Raw genomic sequence first — 18,968 nt, 5'->3', positions numbered from 1 at the left:
ACATTTTCGCACAAAACTTCCACTGCACCAAGCTGAATCTGTGACGCCTCCCCCTGCTGCGCGGCCACGCCTATCTCAGCGCAGCGCGATCTACAAATCTCCCAATCTGACTTTGCGCTCGGCTGCGCTGGTCGAAACTTGCATTAGACCGGCTGCGTTACCTTGCGCCACCTGCGCTGCGCCAGCAAACTAGGGCCCCCAGTGATTGTCCAAAAGCTAATCCACCAGTCAAAAAAAACAACATATTAGTAGGCTATAGGGCTGCAACGATTATTTTCATTATCGATTAATCTGTCGATTAAACGATTAATCGATTAGTTGTTTGGTCAATAAAGTTTAAAATAAATGTTGAAAAATGTCAATCAGTGTTTCCCAAACCACAAGATAACGTCCTCAAATATATTGTTTTGCCCACAAACCAAGGAGATACTCAGTTTATTGTCATAAAGGAACAAAGAAACCAGAAATATTCACATTAAAGAAGCTGACATCTGAGAATTTGCACATTTTTCTTTGAAAAACTAAAACTAAAAAAAAAAAACACTACTCAAACCGATTATTCGATTATCAAAATAGTTGACGATTAATTTAAAAATCGATTATAGTTTGATTAATCTATTAATTGTTGCAGCTGTAGTTGTTAGAAACAGCTCCACAGACCTGTACAGTATACTGTTTACATATTTGAACTAGTTGGGTATATTTATAGTCATCCTGTTGCTCCTTCATTTTGTTTTACATACAGCACAGCCTGCTGCCGTGACAACTGTGTCCATGGAGACTTGTGCAGTTTCCGAAGAGGCAGGCTCTTAACATTAGAGAAAGAGAGAGAGGACAAGAGACAAGATAAGTGAGGAGAGGCAGAGTTAGGAGAAAGAGGAGATCAGGAAAGTGAGAAAAGAGATGAGGGGGTAGGATGGATGGACAGAGAGGAGGAGATAATTAGAGCAAGAAAGAAGCAAAGACACACAGGGAGGGAAGATAGGAGGCTAAGATGCCGGTGATAGAAAGATGACAAGGAAGAATGTAGCTGGGATAAGAGAGGGGAGTGTAAAAGAGGAGTGAAGAGAGAGAGAGAGAGGGAGGATTAAGAGGAGACATGGAAAACAGGAGATTAAATTTGCACGAGATCTGCAGTTTATGTTCTGAACATGGTCGTTGAGTTTCTGGCTGAGGTCATATTGTTGCCTCGGCACCAATAATGTGCGCTGGTATCATCATTTACTCCTGGCTATAGACCGAGCCGGCCATATGAGCACACACAGGTGCGCCGCATGTCCGAGCCTGCTCCCGTCCATCTTTATACCAACTCTGGACTAATCAGAAGGCCCTGGTGGTCAGCCAGGAGCAGTTTTGACTCCGTTTGTGACCATGCTCACTCTTTTCACATCGGGATTATGAAGGTCCGCGGCTAAAAATAGAGTCAAGCCAGAGCCGTACTGGCTTAGCGGGAAAGCCAATAGAGAGAAGAGAACAACTCAAATGCTAAATCATCAATAAACACCATCTGGGCTGATGCTACTTGCTCTGTGGGTGTTTCTGCTGCTCTCTTTGATTCGCTGCTATCGAGTTGAATCACAGGTGATGAGTGGACAGATGAGTGGTGACTCTGTGAGATGTGGTGGTGGTGGTGGTGGGGGGGGGGGGGGGGGGGTCTCAGGCACTACTTCCTTCCCATGCAATTATGTACATTAAGTGATTGGCAAGATAATTGATTTAAGTAATACAGGAATTACAGTGGTCTCCTCTATATGCATATCTAATATCAGAGGACAGACTGCCACATCCAGAGATGACAGAGATGTGGCCTGAGATAGAGAGAGAAAGAGAAAGAGAGAGAGAGAGGAAGGAGACAAATATACAAATCATCTTTCTTCACTCCTGTCTCTTGTTCCGAGGCAAAACAGGATTAGCATCACAGTCTCCCTGGCTCCTTCTTGACCTCAGAAGGTAAAGCAGCAATTTTACAGTAGGTCAGGTTACGTTGGCTGTTTTTGCAAGTCACGTGACCATGAACATCTTCAGATGATGATTAATGATCCGTTCAAGCGTTCATGATTCAACCACTTCAGTTATTTTAATGAATGCAGACAGAGAGAGAAAGAAAAGAGAGGGGTGTGTGTGTGTGTGTGGGGGGGGGGTTCCTACTTCATCAGTTAACGCTGATGCTCCTCTGCTCAGCCTGTGACTGAGGTCTGAAGCAACAGCAGCACATCCTCAGCCTTTCTGGCCCCTTATTAATCTTATTAAGGCCAATGGGAACATACAAGCTATTAGTAGCTGATTAGCCGCCTTCTGGCCGACTCACCTACAGGCACCACCTCACACACACACACACACACACACACACACACACACACACACACACACACACACACACACACACACTGACACAAACTCTTACATGCACAGAAGAATATATTCATGCATAAGCACTTACAAGATTTCTCCCAGATAGCTGATTTTGATGGAAGTTTGGTGGACAAAGGTGGAACTTCATCTGTCCCCTGTGTGTTGTGAGTCATAACATCTCTCTCTCTCGAAGCACTCAACTATTTGTGGCCACAGTGATCATAATAGATAATAGATAGAATATCAGACAAAATATATTGAACAGTTAAGCAATAACACTAAACTGTACAAAGTGAGCAGTGTGCCAGGATATTGCAGTAGTGCCTGAGTTTAAAATATACGTATATTTATAGACAGACCCACTTATCTACATTATTATTATCTACATTGCCTTGTCCTGACATCTGCTGATATACTGTAAATGCAATACAAGGTTCAAATGAAAGCCTGGACCTAGACTCACTACAAGAGCTTGACCTAATTATGACATATTGAGTCATTTGCCTGTGGTAAATCCTCAAAATCCAAATGTTTAGCCAGTGTTTACCCATGAGCAGCCATGATGGGGGGATGGAAGCATGGTCTGCTAGTGTTTTTTATTATCTATTCTAGTATATAATATAATACAGTATATGATAGATAGATAGATAGATAGATAGATAGATAGATAGATAGATAGATAGATAGATAGATAGATAGATAGATAGATAGATAGATAGATAGATAGATCACATGACAATGACATCATCAGTCACAGCTCTTGGCATTATGGGAGGGTGCAGTAGGCTACCTGTGAGTGGGGGATGACCGGGATTAGACTGGACACAAACACCACATACACACACTGATCTGAACCACATGGCATTGAGTGTTCTGTCAGCTTGTGTTATCATCACAGAGGGGTAGTGACATAGAGTGAACCTGCGTCTGCTCTTTGAGTCTGTGTGTGTGTGTGTGTGTGTGTGTGTGTGTGTGTGTGTGTGTGTGTGTGAGAGAGAGAGAGAGAGAGAGAGAGAGAGAGAGAGAGAGAGAGAGAGAGAGAGAGAGAGAGAGAGAGAGAGAGAGAGAGAGAGTGATTTTCCCAGTTAATCTATTGGCAGGGCAGGCATGATTGTGGGATGAGTCTCTCTGATCAATTCAAGCACACACATGACATGCTAGTGCATTAAGCATGAAAATCATCACATGATAGTAGTAGTAGTAGTAATAATAATAATAATAATCATAATCATAATTATTATTATTGTTATTATTTTTATAAGTGTGGCCTGCAGCCCCCTGGTGGGCTGTGAAGGCACTGCAGGTAGGCAGATCATTTATAATAAGAACATAAGAAGTATTCAGTGTCCATGATGGCTGGATCAAAAGAACCACCAAGTGCTTGTTTTTATGCTTCTGCCAATTGCCTCTGGTGATGAATAACTGGCTCATATAGTAAAATGTAGAGTGGAGTGGTTCTGGTAGATTGAATTGATTAGATGACATTCCACATCCGTTTGCAATTTGCCTAAAGTGCAGGAAATCATGCTGCATAATGGTGCCATCAGGACTGTTTTTTGTTGCCAGTTTTGCCTTTATTAGACGGGACAGAGAGGCAGGAAATCCAGCAGAGAGACGGGCAGTAAAGACTTGGTTGGCAGTTGAACCAGCGTTGGACTGCTTTAGGGGCAGCCATGCAGGGCCCATATGGGACGTGCTCTAACCACTCCACCACCCACACAATAATCAGGACTGGTTCTGTTTCTTAGCAGCACTCATCAGCTGTCCATCATCACAACATGAGAGACAAGTAAAACATTTCAAGACATCTACATCTTTGATGTGGCTTCTTCAACTAAGCTTGTATGGGATGAATATCCATGGAACAGTCAAGAATCTTTATAATAATAATAATTCATTCAACTTGTATAGCGCTTTTCAAGAACCCAAAGACGCTTACAGAGAAACAGGAAGGGTAGTGACAGACGGGGGGGACAAGCAAAAGACAACACAAACAGGTACAACAACAGTTACAGGTGATGAGGAGGGTTGAGAGGAGAGTATGGAGGGAAAAGGGGTGATGTGATTCAGGATAGGGGAGGTCATAAGCTTGTGAGAAGAAGTATGTTTTCAGACGGGATTTGAATATGGGGAGAGTCGCGGACAGGTTGGGGGAGGGAGTTCCAAAGTCGGGGTGCTGATCTGGAGAAGGCTCGGTCGCCGAAGGTTTTGAGGATCGGAGGGCTTGGGAGGGGCAGTGGGGGATGAGAAGGTCAGACAGGTGGTTGGGGTGGGGGGGCAGGTGGTGGAGAGCTTTGAATGTGAGGAGGAGAATTTTGAAATGTATGCGTTGTTTGATGGGGAGCCAGTGGAGAGAGTGGAGGACGGGGGTGATATGTTTGCGGGAGGCGGGCAGCAGAGTTTTGGCCCATTTGAAGTCTATGAAGGGAATGGGAGGTGATGCCGGTGAGGAGGGAGTTGCAGTAGTCGAGGCGGGAGGAGATGAAGGCCTGGATGAGAGATTCAGCAGCAGGAGGAGAGAGGCAGTGTCTGAGTTTGCCGATGTGGCGAAGGTGGAAGTAGGAAGTCTTGACAATGGAGCTGACATGGGGAACAAAGGAGAGGGTGAGGTCCAGGATAACGCCAGATGGATAACGTAGAGATGCAGGTTTCGATGTGGGTGGGGGGAGGGTTTTGGGTGGGTTTGGTGCTGATGTAGACCCGGGTGTCGTCGGCGTAACAGTGGAAGTCCAGGTTGAGTTTGCGGATGATATGACCAAAGGGGAAGAGGTAGCAGATGAAGAGGAGGGGGCCGAGGACTGAGCCCTGAGGGACCCCCTGTGTAACCGGAGAGAGGGTGGATGTGTGGCCAGAGAGGGAGATGAACTGTTGCCTGTCAGTGAGGTAGGAGGTGAGCCAGTCGAGTGCAGTGCCCTCAACACCCTGTTGGCGCAGCCTTTGAAGGAGGATGGAGTGGTTCACAGTATCAAAGGCTGCGCTGAGGTCGAGTAGTAACAGGATGTTGAGGGCACCGGAGTCTGCAGAGGTGAGGAGATCATTGATGACTTTGACGAGGGCGGTTTCAGTGTTGTGGAGAGGGCGGAAACCAGACTGGAGGGGTTCGTAGAGGTTGTTAGACTGGGGGTGGGTATGGAGTTGAGCGGCGACAATGCGTTCCAGAGTTTTGAAGAGGAAGGCTGGTTGGAAATGGGGCGGTAGTTGGAGAGGTTGGCTGGGACAAGGGTGGGCTTTTTGAGGATGGGGGTAATGGAGGCAAGTTTATAGACAGAGGATATGAGCTGGGTGAGTGTGAGTGGCTTGACTGCCTTGATGTTGCAGTAGGAGATGGTGCATTGTTTGGGATTATGGGGTGAGGGTAGAGGGGCAGAGAAGAGAATGCAGAGATGATCAGAGTGTGGGAAGGGGAGAGGATGGGGGTTAGATATGGGTAAGAAGGAGGAGCAGACTATGTCCAGGGTGTGGCCTTTGGTATGGGTGGGGAAGTCGATGTATTGGGTAAGGTGGAAGCAGTCAAGAAGAGAGAGGAAGTCAGACGTCAGTGGGGCGTTGGGCTGGTCCATGTGGATGTTGAAGTCACTGGTAAGTAGCAGGCGGGGAGAGAGAGAGAGGATGCAATAGTGAGGAGTTCAGAGAGTTCAGAAAGAAAAGATGGGTGTGGCGCCCCCCGTGTACGTGATTATGTCCGTTATCAGACAAAACCTCGAATAAAGATGTCAATTGACAAACTTTAATGACTTGATAGTGTGAAAACTCAGCTGATACATTCATCATCCTTTATTACATAGCAGGGGAGCGCTGAGCCGTTTCTCCCTCTGTCTTCCTCTGCACACAAACACAGCCAGACACTCTCTCTCTCTGTCTCTCTCTCTCTCACACAACACAAGACACAAGTGTACCTCTTCACCTTTGAGCGTATTCCGTATTATAATCATAGAAGTCTGAAAATCACAGGACATGTCTGTTCTAATGGTACAAGCCAGCAGTGTGAGGCTGCTGGCTCTGTATCTATATCTATCACTCCTGTTATTGAAATGGTTGATTATTTGTGACTGGTTAGGAGAGTTGCGGCCCCAAGTGCCCTTTTTTTTTTACACAATAGTGAAGCATTTCAAGTATCTGGTCCTGTGTGTGAAAGATGACACGAGAGATGAAAATACAGATGTTGTACTAGACGACTTGGGTTACCAGTTGATTTTTTTGTTCCAGCCCTTCACCAGTGGTTATGTGCTCTTGGTAGTGACCAAGGGGGCAGTTGTCGGTCTGAGAAGTGAAGCTCACTTCCGCGTTCAAAAAACTGCAATCCCCTCGGCTTCCTCTGGGGGCTGGCTCCAGAAGGGAGCAACTCCAGTTGAGCCCCATGTTAAAATACCCGACTTTACAGCTTAAAAAAACCTATTTACAGCCTGGTACATTTCATTTTTTTGGTCTCAACCGATAGTTTCTACCCCCGCACACACTCTGAGGGGGGTGAATTTTTTTTTAATTCTACCGTTTTACTGTTATTAGGTTAAAAGTTCTGGCCAATTAGGGCGCGGAAACGTTGAGTGACAGGTCCGGAGACCGCTGCTTCGAGGCCAGTGGGCGGGTTCTCGGCCGGCTAACGGCCGCACCTCTCCAAATATGGAAAGTAGAATCCAACATGGCGCAGTTCAAACCCCCGTAGTAGCGCCACAAAACAGACTCCCCAAAACCAATGGGTGACATCACGGATGCTACGTCCATTCTTTTTACAGTCTATGGTAGTGACAGAAAGAATGAGATTGCGGGTCCAAGCAGCTGAAATGCGGTGGAAAAGGGCTTCTTCTGTATGATGGGTGGGCAGGGATGAGAGAGAGAGGGTGAGGACCTACATCTGGAGGGGGCTCAGAGCAGCCAGTAGAAAGCTCAGTGATGTTTTTATTTTGATCTGGAGACGCTGTTTGATTTAATTATAATGTGTTTAAGCACTTGTGATGAACTGAAATATTATATTTGGCACAATGTTCAGTGAATTCCAACTCCACAGTGACTCCCACTGACAGAAATAAATTCAGTCAATGCAAAAACATAATGTGGGACATTTTTGTACATCCTCTACTCAGAGATGGGGAGCTCTATTCATTGGCTTCAACTCAAGCAACTAAAATTCCTTGTCCACCTCCCAAAACAGAGGATTTGCGAGCTTTAAATGACACACAGCTCCTTCTCTTTCTCTCTGCTCTGATGCCTCGGTGCTCACTTCTCTATCGAGGACATTCTGAAAGCAATGTGAACTACTACAACACTAGATTCAAATCACTGAACCTGATCCTCATCGGCCTGAACCAATTTATTTAATCACAGTTTTTATAAAAAACAAACTTTTCCACAGTTAGACACAAGATGCAGAATCTCATTTCACCTTTTTTTTTCCAAAACTCACTGTGCACACATTATGCATTGTGATTCCCCCATTGTTTCATTCCAGCCTTTGTGTGTCCGTGTGTGTGTGTGTGTGTGTGTGTGTGTGTGTGTGTGTGTGTGTGTGTGTGTGTGAACAAGTGTGAACCATTTGTTATTTATTTTTGTTATTGTTATTGTGTGTAAACTATTGCATCTGTGCTGTAATTGTGTTTAACTTCTGCCACCTATGTTTGCCGTCATGTATAATGCATCACAGTGCATAATGAGTTTTACTGAGTAAAGATTTTCTTAAAGGTGAAGGAAATCTACAGCTTCTGTCTAACCACCTGTGAAATTTGTTTATGGTTTAACTGATTTAGTAAAGGGTTCAGGCCAGTGGGGATGCTGTTCAGTTAGAGGAATTAAGTTGTGTGGTTTTAGTGTTTTAGCAGAAAAAAACAAACAAAAAAACTCTCATAACAAATTGAAAATGCCCCTGATAAAGAACTGAGAATCCACTGAATGCATCATACTGACCCAGTTGGCTGAATCAGAGGCTGTCTCATTCTCTGTCCACGCATGAAACAAGTCTGATTTCCATGGCAACACTATTCATACGACAGCTGTACTACAGCAGTACAAACAAGAGAGAGTGTCTACCCAAACGCACAGGAAACAACAGCCACTTTTGGGAAGCTTTTTACATGTGTTCCTCCACCAGCAGGAGGACGGGTGCAGGTGCTTGGTCTTGTTCTTCACTTTAGTTTTCTCGTGCAGAAACAGCTCCCGGGCCGCCGGGGAGGTCAAATGTAAAAGAGATTAAATATGTACAGTGTTATGTAACATCATGCCACCAGCACAGCATTTCGCTTTGTGTTATTATTTTGTTTCCTATTGTCTGCTCAGATACAGAATGGCTTTTAGATGGGTCTTCCTTTAGAGAAAAAGCAGGACTGAAACAATTGAAAAGATAACTCAATCGAAATATGAGTTGTGATTAAAGCTCCAACCTGTTACTGAGAAGAGAGAGGAACTGCTAAGTTTTTATTATTTTTTTTTTATTGAAACACCTGCTTGGCTGCTGCTTTTGCTGTTGTACTCAATTTCTCTGCATTACCATTGTTTCAAGGATTTTTTTGGTCTGGGTGTCAGTTAGTCCTGCATTCATGAGGGATACAGTTGATTGTGTGTAAAATTAAATTCTCTTTTTTAAAAATGTGTCCTCTGTCCGTCCCGCCTCGTCACTGCACTTCATCCTATTAGGCATATTTTTTCTACCACTTAAATGAGTTTAGAAACATTATTTTAAGATAAATACGTATGAAAACTATATAAAAAATTATAAAAACAAGCTTCAAGTGTCTAAATCTGCACAAAGAAAACTGCAAAGGAAAATGGTGACTGTTCTCTGCCACACTAGTGATGGCTGCTGTTGAATGACATGCTCTAACTGTGGCTGTCATCGGTACCAGTGTATAATCCCTGTGGGAAACTGTCTGCTTGGCTTGCTGCTTTGCAGAAAAGCAGTTCGAGTGTGAGTTCATCGCTGCCTGTGTGTGTGGGTGTGAAGACGGAGTGTGCGTGTTGCTGTTGTCGCCGGTATCTTTCTGTGAGCGTGAATGTGTGAATATTTGTGCAACTGCACACTGTCCAAACAAACAAAAGAAGTGCAGCCTGGTACAACACCATGCACCGGCCTTAAACCTGCCAACTGACCAACCTTCTGCATGGAGGGACACAGAGAGGACCGTCTGTGTGTGGTCATTTGTTTCCATCATCGGGCACAACGTTACCATAGAAACACCCTGGTGATGCATTGAGTGTGACTGAAAGGTCTTTATCTTCGGGTTAACTTCTTCTCTTACTCATTATATATCACTGCATTTTCCAGAGATCGTCTTTCAAACAGCACAGCACTGATTTAACATCTGTCCCTCCAATGTTGTGTTAATGAGTTTCTTTGTCACTGCTCAGAATTCAATGTACACACTATAATATCTAACCAACAACACAGAGTGGAGCAGGTTGAGAGCTCGGAGGCGGAGGAGACGCAGATCCTGAATCTGCTTGTTCTGGAACAAAGGCTTCAGTTTGAAACAGTCTCTTTCTGTGAATGAATTATAGACCCTCCTCAGTATCTGTACACTCTCTAATTATCAAAATTTGCTTAATCAATCCATCCATTGTGTATGTTACTGTATTTCCGCTCATTTAAACATAGTCTCTGAGGAATCAGCCTCATGCGGCCATTCAAAGTTTATCATTATACTGTTTTACTGTGGTTTTTATACTCACATTGGATTTTCTTTCTTTCTTTATTTTAATTAATTTTTGTGCCCTATTTTACTGGCTTGGTTTTAAATACCTTATGGATTTTTTTTATTGATGAATACTGCAACACAGAAAGTTAGAGAAAGATAGAAATGCCTTTGCATGCTTCTCATGTAATGATAACACATCCTGCAGTGTTGCCAACTCAGAGAGAAGAGAGGTGTGAGAGACACAACAAAGAGATAGTCTTTTGCTTTTAATTTTCACTCAGTGATTATTTAACAAGTAAATAAAGCCCAAATCACCCCTCAGTGTTTTTAGTCAGATGACTTTGTGGTAATGAAATTAGGATTTGAAATGCACTGGAGGTGAACATGTACAGTAGTCGTCACATTTCAGTAACAATGTCTGAAAACAGGAACGGAAAACCATGTCAGTCCACCTCACTGCATTGTGTCGGTCGACACTTGTGACTGTAGGATTGTAACCACAAAATTGTGGTAAAGTGTGAGTGTATAATTAAAAACCACATCATTGGGGAATTGGCTTTTTTAAAGTGACCAGATCTGAGTAAGTCAGTAGGAGTCGTGACACACTGGATCAAAGTCAAATCAAAGATATTTTTCTGTTGGCTTTGACAAAAAAGGAGAAAAAAGGATCAGTTGCTATGCCAACTGTTGAGGAAAGGATATATGTTTCTTTTTTTTTCTCGGTGAACATTATTTCACTCACAGTGAATTCCTTTGGTAAGGTTTGGTGAATGATGAGTAATTTTGATCATTTTCTCTTTTCTCTTCTCTTTCTGTCCATGCAGGAAACAGTAGAATATGCCTTCCTGATCATTTTCACTATCGAGACATTTCTGAAGATCATTGCCTACGGCCTGGTCATGCACCAGAACTCCTACGTCAGAAACGGCTGGAACATGCTGGACTTTGTCATTGTCATTGTTGGGTGAGTTCATGGGTCGCACTGTATATAGTGTATCATTTATATGTGTGTAAAAAACAAAAGCACATTGACTGAGCACCATGAAGCTCAAACAGTGTTGTTGTTCTCAAAAACTTGTGTCATGTACTTTGACTGACACACACGCATCAATATATGAAGATTGATATATAAAACCATATACAGTGGGTACAGAGAGTATTCAGACCCCCTTGAATTTTTCACCATTTCTTATGTTGCAACTTAAAAATTCCGTAAAATTCCTTTTTTTCCCTCATTAATCAAACATCAATCATGACAGCACAAACCCAGAATTTTAGAAGGTTTTTGCAAATTAATTTGGTGTGTGCCTTTCCAAATCATGTCCAAACTATTTAATTCAACACATCTGGATTCAAATGAAGGTGTAGAACCATCTCAAAGATGAATAAAAGAAATTGACGGCATCTGAATGACCTATACAAGCAGTGACGGCTCTTGCATTTTTGACATACAGTAGAGAGGCCACACATTACACAAATACTATATATAAACATATACTGTATACACACATCAGCACAGCCGCCTTCGTCGTGTCTTTTTGCGGCCGCATCATTACGCAGCTGTTGTGGCATTTGCCCATTTTGCCCTATGGCCAGTCCGTCACTCATGCTATACTTATGTTCACGTGATATGTCAGTTTTTCTTTTTTAATTACTGTAATTTGCAAAAAAAATCTATCTGTGCTGTCAGGATGAGGTGGTGAGTATAGATTGATGAGGAAAAAAATAATTTTATTGATTTTAACATAAAGCTGCAACATAAGAAATTGTGAAAAATTGAAGGGGGGCTGAATACTTTCAGTACCCACTGTATATAAGCACACACACACTCCACAAATGGCTACATGTACAAAGAAACCAGAATAAAGAGGACACATGGCTTTACTCTTTGCTTTCTCTCCATCACTGCTCTCCCTCCCTCCGTTTCCATGTCCTCACCACCAACTCTCCTTGTCCTCCTCAGGTTGTTCAGTGTGGTTCTGGAGATGATCACAAAAGACGCCGACGCTGGCAGCCAGTCTGGCGGTAAACCCGGTGGGTTTGACGTCAAGGCGCTCCGAGCCTTCCGCGTGCTACGACCCCTTCGCCTTGTTTCTGGAGTTCCCAGTGAGTTTACACGGAGCTGTCACGTGTTCACATTTCACTTTTTGGTTTTTGATAGGATTTCAACTACTAATTTAACTTATTTGGATGGAGCTTGCAGGCCAAACTCTGTGTACTGAAGATAATTATAATCATCCCATTCTACCAAGTACAGTACAACTAATGGGAACAATCAGTCACTGTATGCATTCTGTGTGTAGCAATGATAGAAAGTTGCAGTGGGTTGGGCTCACTGACACCTTTAATGATTCCACTGTCATCTCTTCCTCCTGTAATTGCTGTAGTGATTGTTTTTGAAAAATGTCTGCCCCCAAGGATAAACAATGAAGATTATTATAACGTCCCAAACAAAATCAGTTTAGCCAGCAAAGATGTCAATGATTCAAATTCAAAATATATCAGTCTATACATTTGTTATCCTGTGTTTCCACCTGTATGTATCTAGAATTAGATAGTATAATTAATATTTGATGAAAGAGAATGTATTTCTCCTCCGACAAGAAAAACACCTGTGTGGCCCCCTTCTGTTCTGCTCCATCTCTACACACAGAAGATCGGTCTCTGTTCAACCTTACCTGCAGCTGCCCTTTTGTGTCTGCATTCTAAGAGTTGTCATAGCAACGGATCATCCACTGGTCTCAAGGAAAGATGAAGTTGAGCTGAGCTGAAACAACATTTTCTCGTTTGGTTTATTGTTTGACTTCATTGGATGGCGTAGCTTATAGATAAGATAAAGATAAAGATACTTTATTAATCCCTGGAGGGAAATTCAGGTGTTATAATAGTAGGCAGTAAAAACAGATAATAAAAGTGAGAATGGCATATAATCAGCAGAATAATTACATACATAGTACAAAACATCAGTACAAGTACAAGTCAAATAGTTATATACAAATATTAAAAACATCACGCTTGTAAAACAAAAAAAAAGTGTTAATCCGATGTTGGGACCGTGCAGAAACCTCCCTTATTTGAGGCTGCTGTTGCAAATCCTGATGGCAAAAGAGCGTCTAAAGCATCTATGCAGTTTAATGAAATTGAGACAGGCTACTTCTGCTTGTTTGATTTTTTTGATTTGATTTTTTTGATTTAGATTCTTTATTGAACATGTCATAATAAAAACAAAACAAACGAAATAACAAAAATAAAAACGATGAATAAATGTATATTAATAATCATCTTCTCTAAAGAAGGTGCCTGTCATGTTCAAAAGGGGTAAGAAGAAGTTAAAAACTTTTCTGGTCCCTACCCCCTTCCATTTATATAATACTAATCAAAATAATAATAATAATGTTTCTTCATGTTGCAGTGGCCAGGCTCATGTCCAGCTAGACAGATATCAAATCATTTTGCCACCACAGCAACTAGTCTGAACCAGTGCTTAATCAACAACTGACAGTAACAACACTGCTAAACCGTACATTGAACAGTGTAATACCTAAAGGTTTAATTCATTTATTTATTTTATTTAGAACCTTGATGCAGCTGTAATCCTCTTGATATATTGATCATCTCTTAGATTTCTAGGATTGGCTGGGTTTTTTTTGTGGTTTTTTTGGTAGGTCAGATTGGACATGATTGGAGATCGATCCTTAAATGCCTTACACAGAGCTTCAGACACTGTATACAGTTTCAGAGTTTGCATGATGAAGGTGGTCCAGGTGAAAACACCAGGGGCAACCCATCTCAGATATGAGGTGATGGGAATGAACTGGTCTTTGTCTGTTTGACAGGTATTGTATGTATTGTACTGTATTTCAAGCTTGTTTGCTTGTTTTATCTGACCAACAATCAAAAACCCAAAGATATTCCGTTTCATACCTGGCACAGAAAAACATCAAATCCTCACATTAGTCAACTGATTGTTACAGCTATATTTTGTTGAGGATAAATATCCTCTTTGGAGACGTGTGTCTTGTACTGTATCTATATATGCCTGCATTTCTGAGTCTTCTCTCTGACTGTGTCTTCTGTGTCTGTTGGCAGGTTTACAGGTGGTTTTAAACTCCATCATTAAAGCCATGGTCCCCCTGCTTCACATCGCTCTGCTCGTCCTCTTCGTCATCATCATCTATGCTATTATTGGCCTGGAACTCTTCATCGGCAAAATGCACGCCACATGCTACGTGGTACAGACAGGTGAGGCGGAGCAGAGGGGTTGCCTGGGGGGGGGGGCTGTCTGAGAGTGAGTTCCCCCACAGCCCAGTGTCAACGGGCACAGACAGAACATGACACAGATAACGGATGTACAGTAATCCCTGAGAATGAATGGACACATGCACTCTGTGTGTGAATGGTGACGAGCTGCTGAAAACAGGACAGAGCAACAGATGGAGGTTAAAACCACTGATTAAATGACTAATATCTGGATATTATGTAAACAGGTTTTCCTCCAGAGTTTTTCCACAAACTGACAATGGATTAATGGCTGGCTGTCATTCATAAATGTTATATACATATTTAATACACAAACAAATCACAGTCATGCTCTAAAATGTCTGACTGAGAGGAGGGAAGCAGCTGAACCCACAGGGATTGGTAGGCTACACACAGTGTCACTCACTCTCTCTCTTTCTCACTCACTTCTTACCTAATCCCTTCCCCTTTACTTCTGTCTCGCTTTGATCCATCTGTTGGTGAACGTCAGGAGAATCATTGTAGACCTCTGCTTGTGTCTGTTCTGTTGGCCGTGAGAGAAGACACTCAGCCTGTGGTGTGTGTGTGTGTGTGTAGGTGGGAATCTACAACATAACATTTGTACATGTGTGGACTGCTTTTTGTGTGTGTATGTGTATTTGAAGACTGTGGATATTTCAAGAATGACGGGAAGATTTGTGTGTGTGTGCATATACATACAGTATATGGGAGTGATTGGGGATTAATTTGAGTGTGTACCATAACGTTCATGTAGTGCTGCTACTGTATGATGACATCATTTAGTAATTAAGGATGATCTGTAGGTCTGTAAGGATATACGTATGGATGGATCACTGATATGATATCTCTGTGGGTGGTAAATAAGCTGTGGATCACAAAAAGTCATGATAGTGAATTGGTGATAATAATTTCAGAATCAGTAGAGAAGGAAATAAGAGAACCTGTGCGGTTTAAGGAATTACGCAGCCAAATGCAGACTCGGAGGCAGGGCTTGTCCAGTTCAATGATTACGACGGAGGTTTGTCCGTTGCAGTTTGTAAACACAACATTCATTTTGGGCCCATTTTGGGAAAAACAGATAGATACGTACCGTATGTGTTTCAGCAGAGCAATATATATATCAGGTAAATCCTACAGACTCTACCTTTAAGCACTGCCATTTGGTGCGGCCACCACAATCATACAGTATAAAGTCTTGTACTGTATGAATAATGGCATGATGCTAAGACCACTGGAAGGCTTTTATTTATATTTTATAGCAAATGAAGTGAAGCCCTGTGTCTTCTATTGTCAGTGTGTCCATGTTGACTTCTCAGCTCTCTAGGACAGAGTAGTAATCCTCCATGACAGAACACATACTGGTAGGCTCATGGAGTGTTGTAAAGAATGGCATATAAGTGTACACTGATCAAATTCAGTTTGAACTTTTTGTTTTTCCTTATCGTTCTACAGTGATGTACAGTACATATACTGGTTTCCATAATAAAAATGAATGTGTCTCTGTGTCAAGGTGCCCTTGCAGAAGAAGAGGCCACTCCATGTGCAGTGTCAGGGCACGGCCGTCATTGCCTCTTCAATGGTACAGCTTGCAGGGAGGGCTGGCAGGGCCCCAACAATGGCATCACCAACTTTGACAATTTTTTGTTTGCCATGCTCACTGTGTTCCAGTGCATCACCATGGAAGGCTGGACTGACGTTCTCTACTGGGTAATCTACCACTCTACATCAAAATAACTCTGATTAAAGGGATATTTCAACATTTTGGCAAATTGGCCCATTGCCATAATCCTTATAGTTTTAGGAGTAGGTTCCTTACCTTTAATTGTCGGTGCAAGCTATTTTTAGAACGGCGGAGCCGCTAGCTGCTCAGAGCTACACTACAGAGGCTAATGGGATTTCTTGGTTTCCCTCATCAAACTCATCAAATACACAATCCAACAACTCCAAAATGCTCTGGTGGACAAGTTCAGAATCAGCCATTATTGTCACTAAACAGAAGTACAGCGAAATTACAGATCAAATCAACCCCTCCATACATATACAGTACAGCATACAATACGTACAAAGCCGCTGCCTTCCGTCTGGGGCAGTTTTTCGGCAAGCAGTCTCTTTATGGCTTTGCATTTACCTCGAAAACAACTCTGTCTGGTAACGTTGTGTTATTATCTCATAGCGTGGTGAATGTGCAGGTCACAACTTGCCCACCAGAGCGTTTTAGAGTTGTTGGATTGTGTATTTGATGAGTTTGATGAGGGAAACCAAGAAATCCCATTAGCCTCCGTATAGCTTTGAGCAGCTCGCGGCTCTGCTCCGCCGTTCTAAAAATAGCTTGCACCGACAATTAAGATAATGAACATACTCCTAAGATTATGGGGATTATGGCAATGGGCCAATTTGCCAAAATGTTGAAATATCCCTTTAAGCCCAAAACCAAAAAACACATGACAACACAAGTTTATTTGGTCCTGAGCGCACCGGAACAGTTAGTCATTTTCAGAATTTACAGAAACAGTTTTGCTTTTGCAAAAACCAAACAAACACTGCATAATGTTGTATAATAGAAATGTTTAGATTCATCATGTTCTTTCCAATGCATGTCCTGTAATTTTCTGACGAGTGTCTATAGAGTAAATCTGTTCAGCAGATGACAGACTTTAGTTATAGGTGTTATGAACAAGACAGAATTGAATGAATACGTATGTGACGCAACTGTGAACATGTAGAAACCAGGGTTAATATGTGTAATATTCTTGTTTGTCTTTGTCTGCTATTGCCCCCTTGTAGATGAATGATGCAATGGGCTTTGAGCTTCCATGGGTTTACTTCGTCAGTCTGGTAATATTTGGATCCTTCTTTGTTCTCAACCTGGTCTTGGGAGTGTTAAGCGGGTAGGTTTTGCCTCTAATTATGTAGATATGTTTTGCTTTTGCCTTTATTTTTGTGACTTGTTTTGATGCATCAAGCTCAACTTGTTTGTTACAAACACTAATGTTATTTTCCAGCATTCCTGATATCGTCCAATACATTTAGATTTTCAATTGATTTGTTAGTTGTGAGACCCTGAACCCTGGAAAACAGTTTTAGAAAATGTATATTTTCTTTTCCTTTTTCCTGTTCTGGTTCATATTACTGTTGTCCGAGGTTTGACTGTGATTACACTCTTCCCTATCCAGAGAGTTTTCCAAAGAGCGAGAAAAGGCCAAGGCCCGGGGAGACTTCCAGAAACTCCGTGAGAAGCAGCAGTTAGAGGAAGATCTGAAGGGCTACCTGGACTGGATCACCCAGGCTGAGGACATAGACCCTGAGAATGAAGAGGAGGGAGATGAGGAGGGCAAGCGTAACCGTGAGTTACCTGGATTTAATGAATACGCAGCAAACAGAGCTGTGATTAACGATGCTGTAACTCTCACTGCCTTTATGTTAATGCTGCACATTTTTTTGCACCATCTACAGTACAGTATAGAAGATGGAGCAAACCGTTACTCACCTGTCCAGGGAAACAGCAGCACCTCAGTTTATTGCTTTTCATTTACAGGACAGCTTTTGCCCACACCAATATGACGGTGATGTTGACATATCGCCGGAACGGGCTGAAGCAACCAATGATGCGTCTTTGTCTGTAGTTTACATGGTACACAGGAAGTCATAGTGAACCAGAGATCCTCCATTTCCTCTGATAAAAGCGTTTTCCACAGTTGTTGACTCAGCTGATCACTGGGACGGGGGGTGGGGGGGCATACACATAGTAAACTACATATTTACCAGTTTAAAGCAGATATCAGCTTCACGGCCGTTTCGGCTAATGCTGCGTTCAAGGCAGGCTTTTGAAACCGTAAGTTACAGCTTCAAGTCACAACTACGACTTGGTAGCGTTCCAGGTAACCCGTAGCTCGTGTTTTTACCATCCTGTTGTCTGTGAAAGTTCCCTATAACGGCCACTCGTAACTTCCGACCCGTGAACTCGTACCAGATCGAACTGGTATGACTTCACAGGAAGGAAAAACACAAAGTACGAGTTTCTTTGAACGCACCATGAGTTAGCAGCCCCCGCCCTTGTCAGGCATCAATTGGTCCTCGTGCTACGTCACCACATTCACGCGCATCCCTTGGCTGCACACACAGCCCTTCATGCCGTTCTCTCTCCTCATTGGATAACACTTGTATCCCACAAGGAAAATTTTCTCCTCGGGTTACAGCAGAGCAGAGTGACGGAGAGACTCGTGTTTAGGCTGAAATACTTCATGTAAGTGATTGCTGACGGAAAATAGGACTATTTAGGACTTATATTAACAAAAACATTCCACTGATATCTGCTTTAAGTGTAGTTATGTAGATTTTCATGGTGCTTTATGTAAATGAATAGTCAGTTTTGTGAGTCATGTAGATATTCTTTTTTTATGCCTGCTTCAAGATTCCTCCTTCAGACATTCAGACTCAGTGAGACACTAATTACCAGTCTTATAAATTAAAGTATTTTACAGTTTATTATCTGTGTCAGATTTGAATAACTGGTACCATCAGTGTGAACAGTCCAAGATCCAAGTTTTATCTTAAAAGGTGTGGCCCACTTAGAGAGACAGAGGAGATTGTATGTGTGTATGTGTGTGTGTTTCCCTCCTCCCTGGGGGATAAATCAGCCAGTGTTTTATGACATTGTACCTGCACCCTAATCAGGTTGCACAGACAGTCCAGCCCCGGGGTGGCACATCCATATGTAGAGCTGCTAGAAGCTTT

The 18,968-nt window shown here is 42.5% G+C and overlaps 1 protein-coding gene across 1 annotated transcript in view; it reads left to right on the top strand.

Moving 5' to 3' along the window:
* cacna1db (calcium channel, voltage-dependent, L type, alpha 1D subunit, b) overlaps window positions 1-18,968 on the top strand; it is a gene marked incomplete at its 3' end in the record, with an annotated part of 73,089 nt that overhangs the window by 16,050 nt on the left and 38,071 nt on the right. Inside the window, exons 4-9 of the mRNA XM_083975718.1 lie at window positions 10,799-10,938; window positions 11,938-12,080; window positions 14,064-14,216; window positions 15,745-15,941; window positions 17,019-17,122; window positions 17,408-17,577. Of these exons, the coding sequence (XP_083831844.1) occupies window positions 10,799-10,938; window positions 11,938-12,080; window positions 14,064-14,216; window positions 15,745-15,941; window positions 17,019-17,122; window positions 17,408-17,577 (907 nt within the window). The remainder of the gene's footprint in view (window positions 1-10,798; window positions 10,939-11,937; window positions 12,081-14,063; window positions 14,217-15,744; window positions 15,942-17,018; window positions 17,123-17,407; window positions 17,578-18,968) is intronic.

Source organism: Trachurus trachurus (genome assembly GCF_905171665.1).
Source record: "Trachurus trachurus genome assembly, chromosome: 7".
NCBI classification, from domain to species: domain Eukaryota; kingdom Metazoa; phylum Chordata; class Actinopteri; order Carangiformes; family Carangidae; genus Trachurus; species Trachurus trachurus.
Note: the sequence above shows the minus strand (reverse complement) of the source record. Positions and strands in the feature narration are given on the sequence as shown.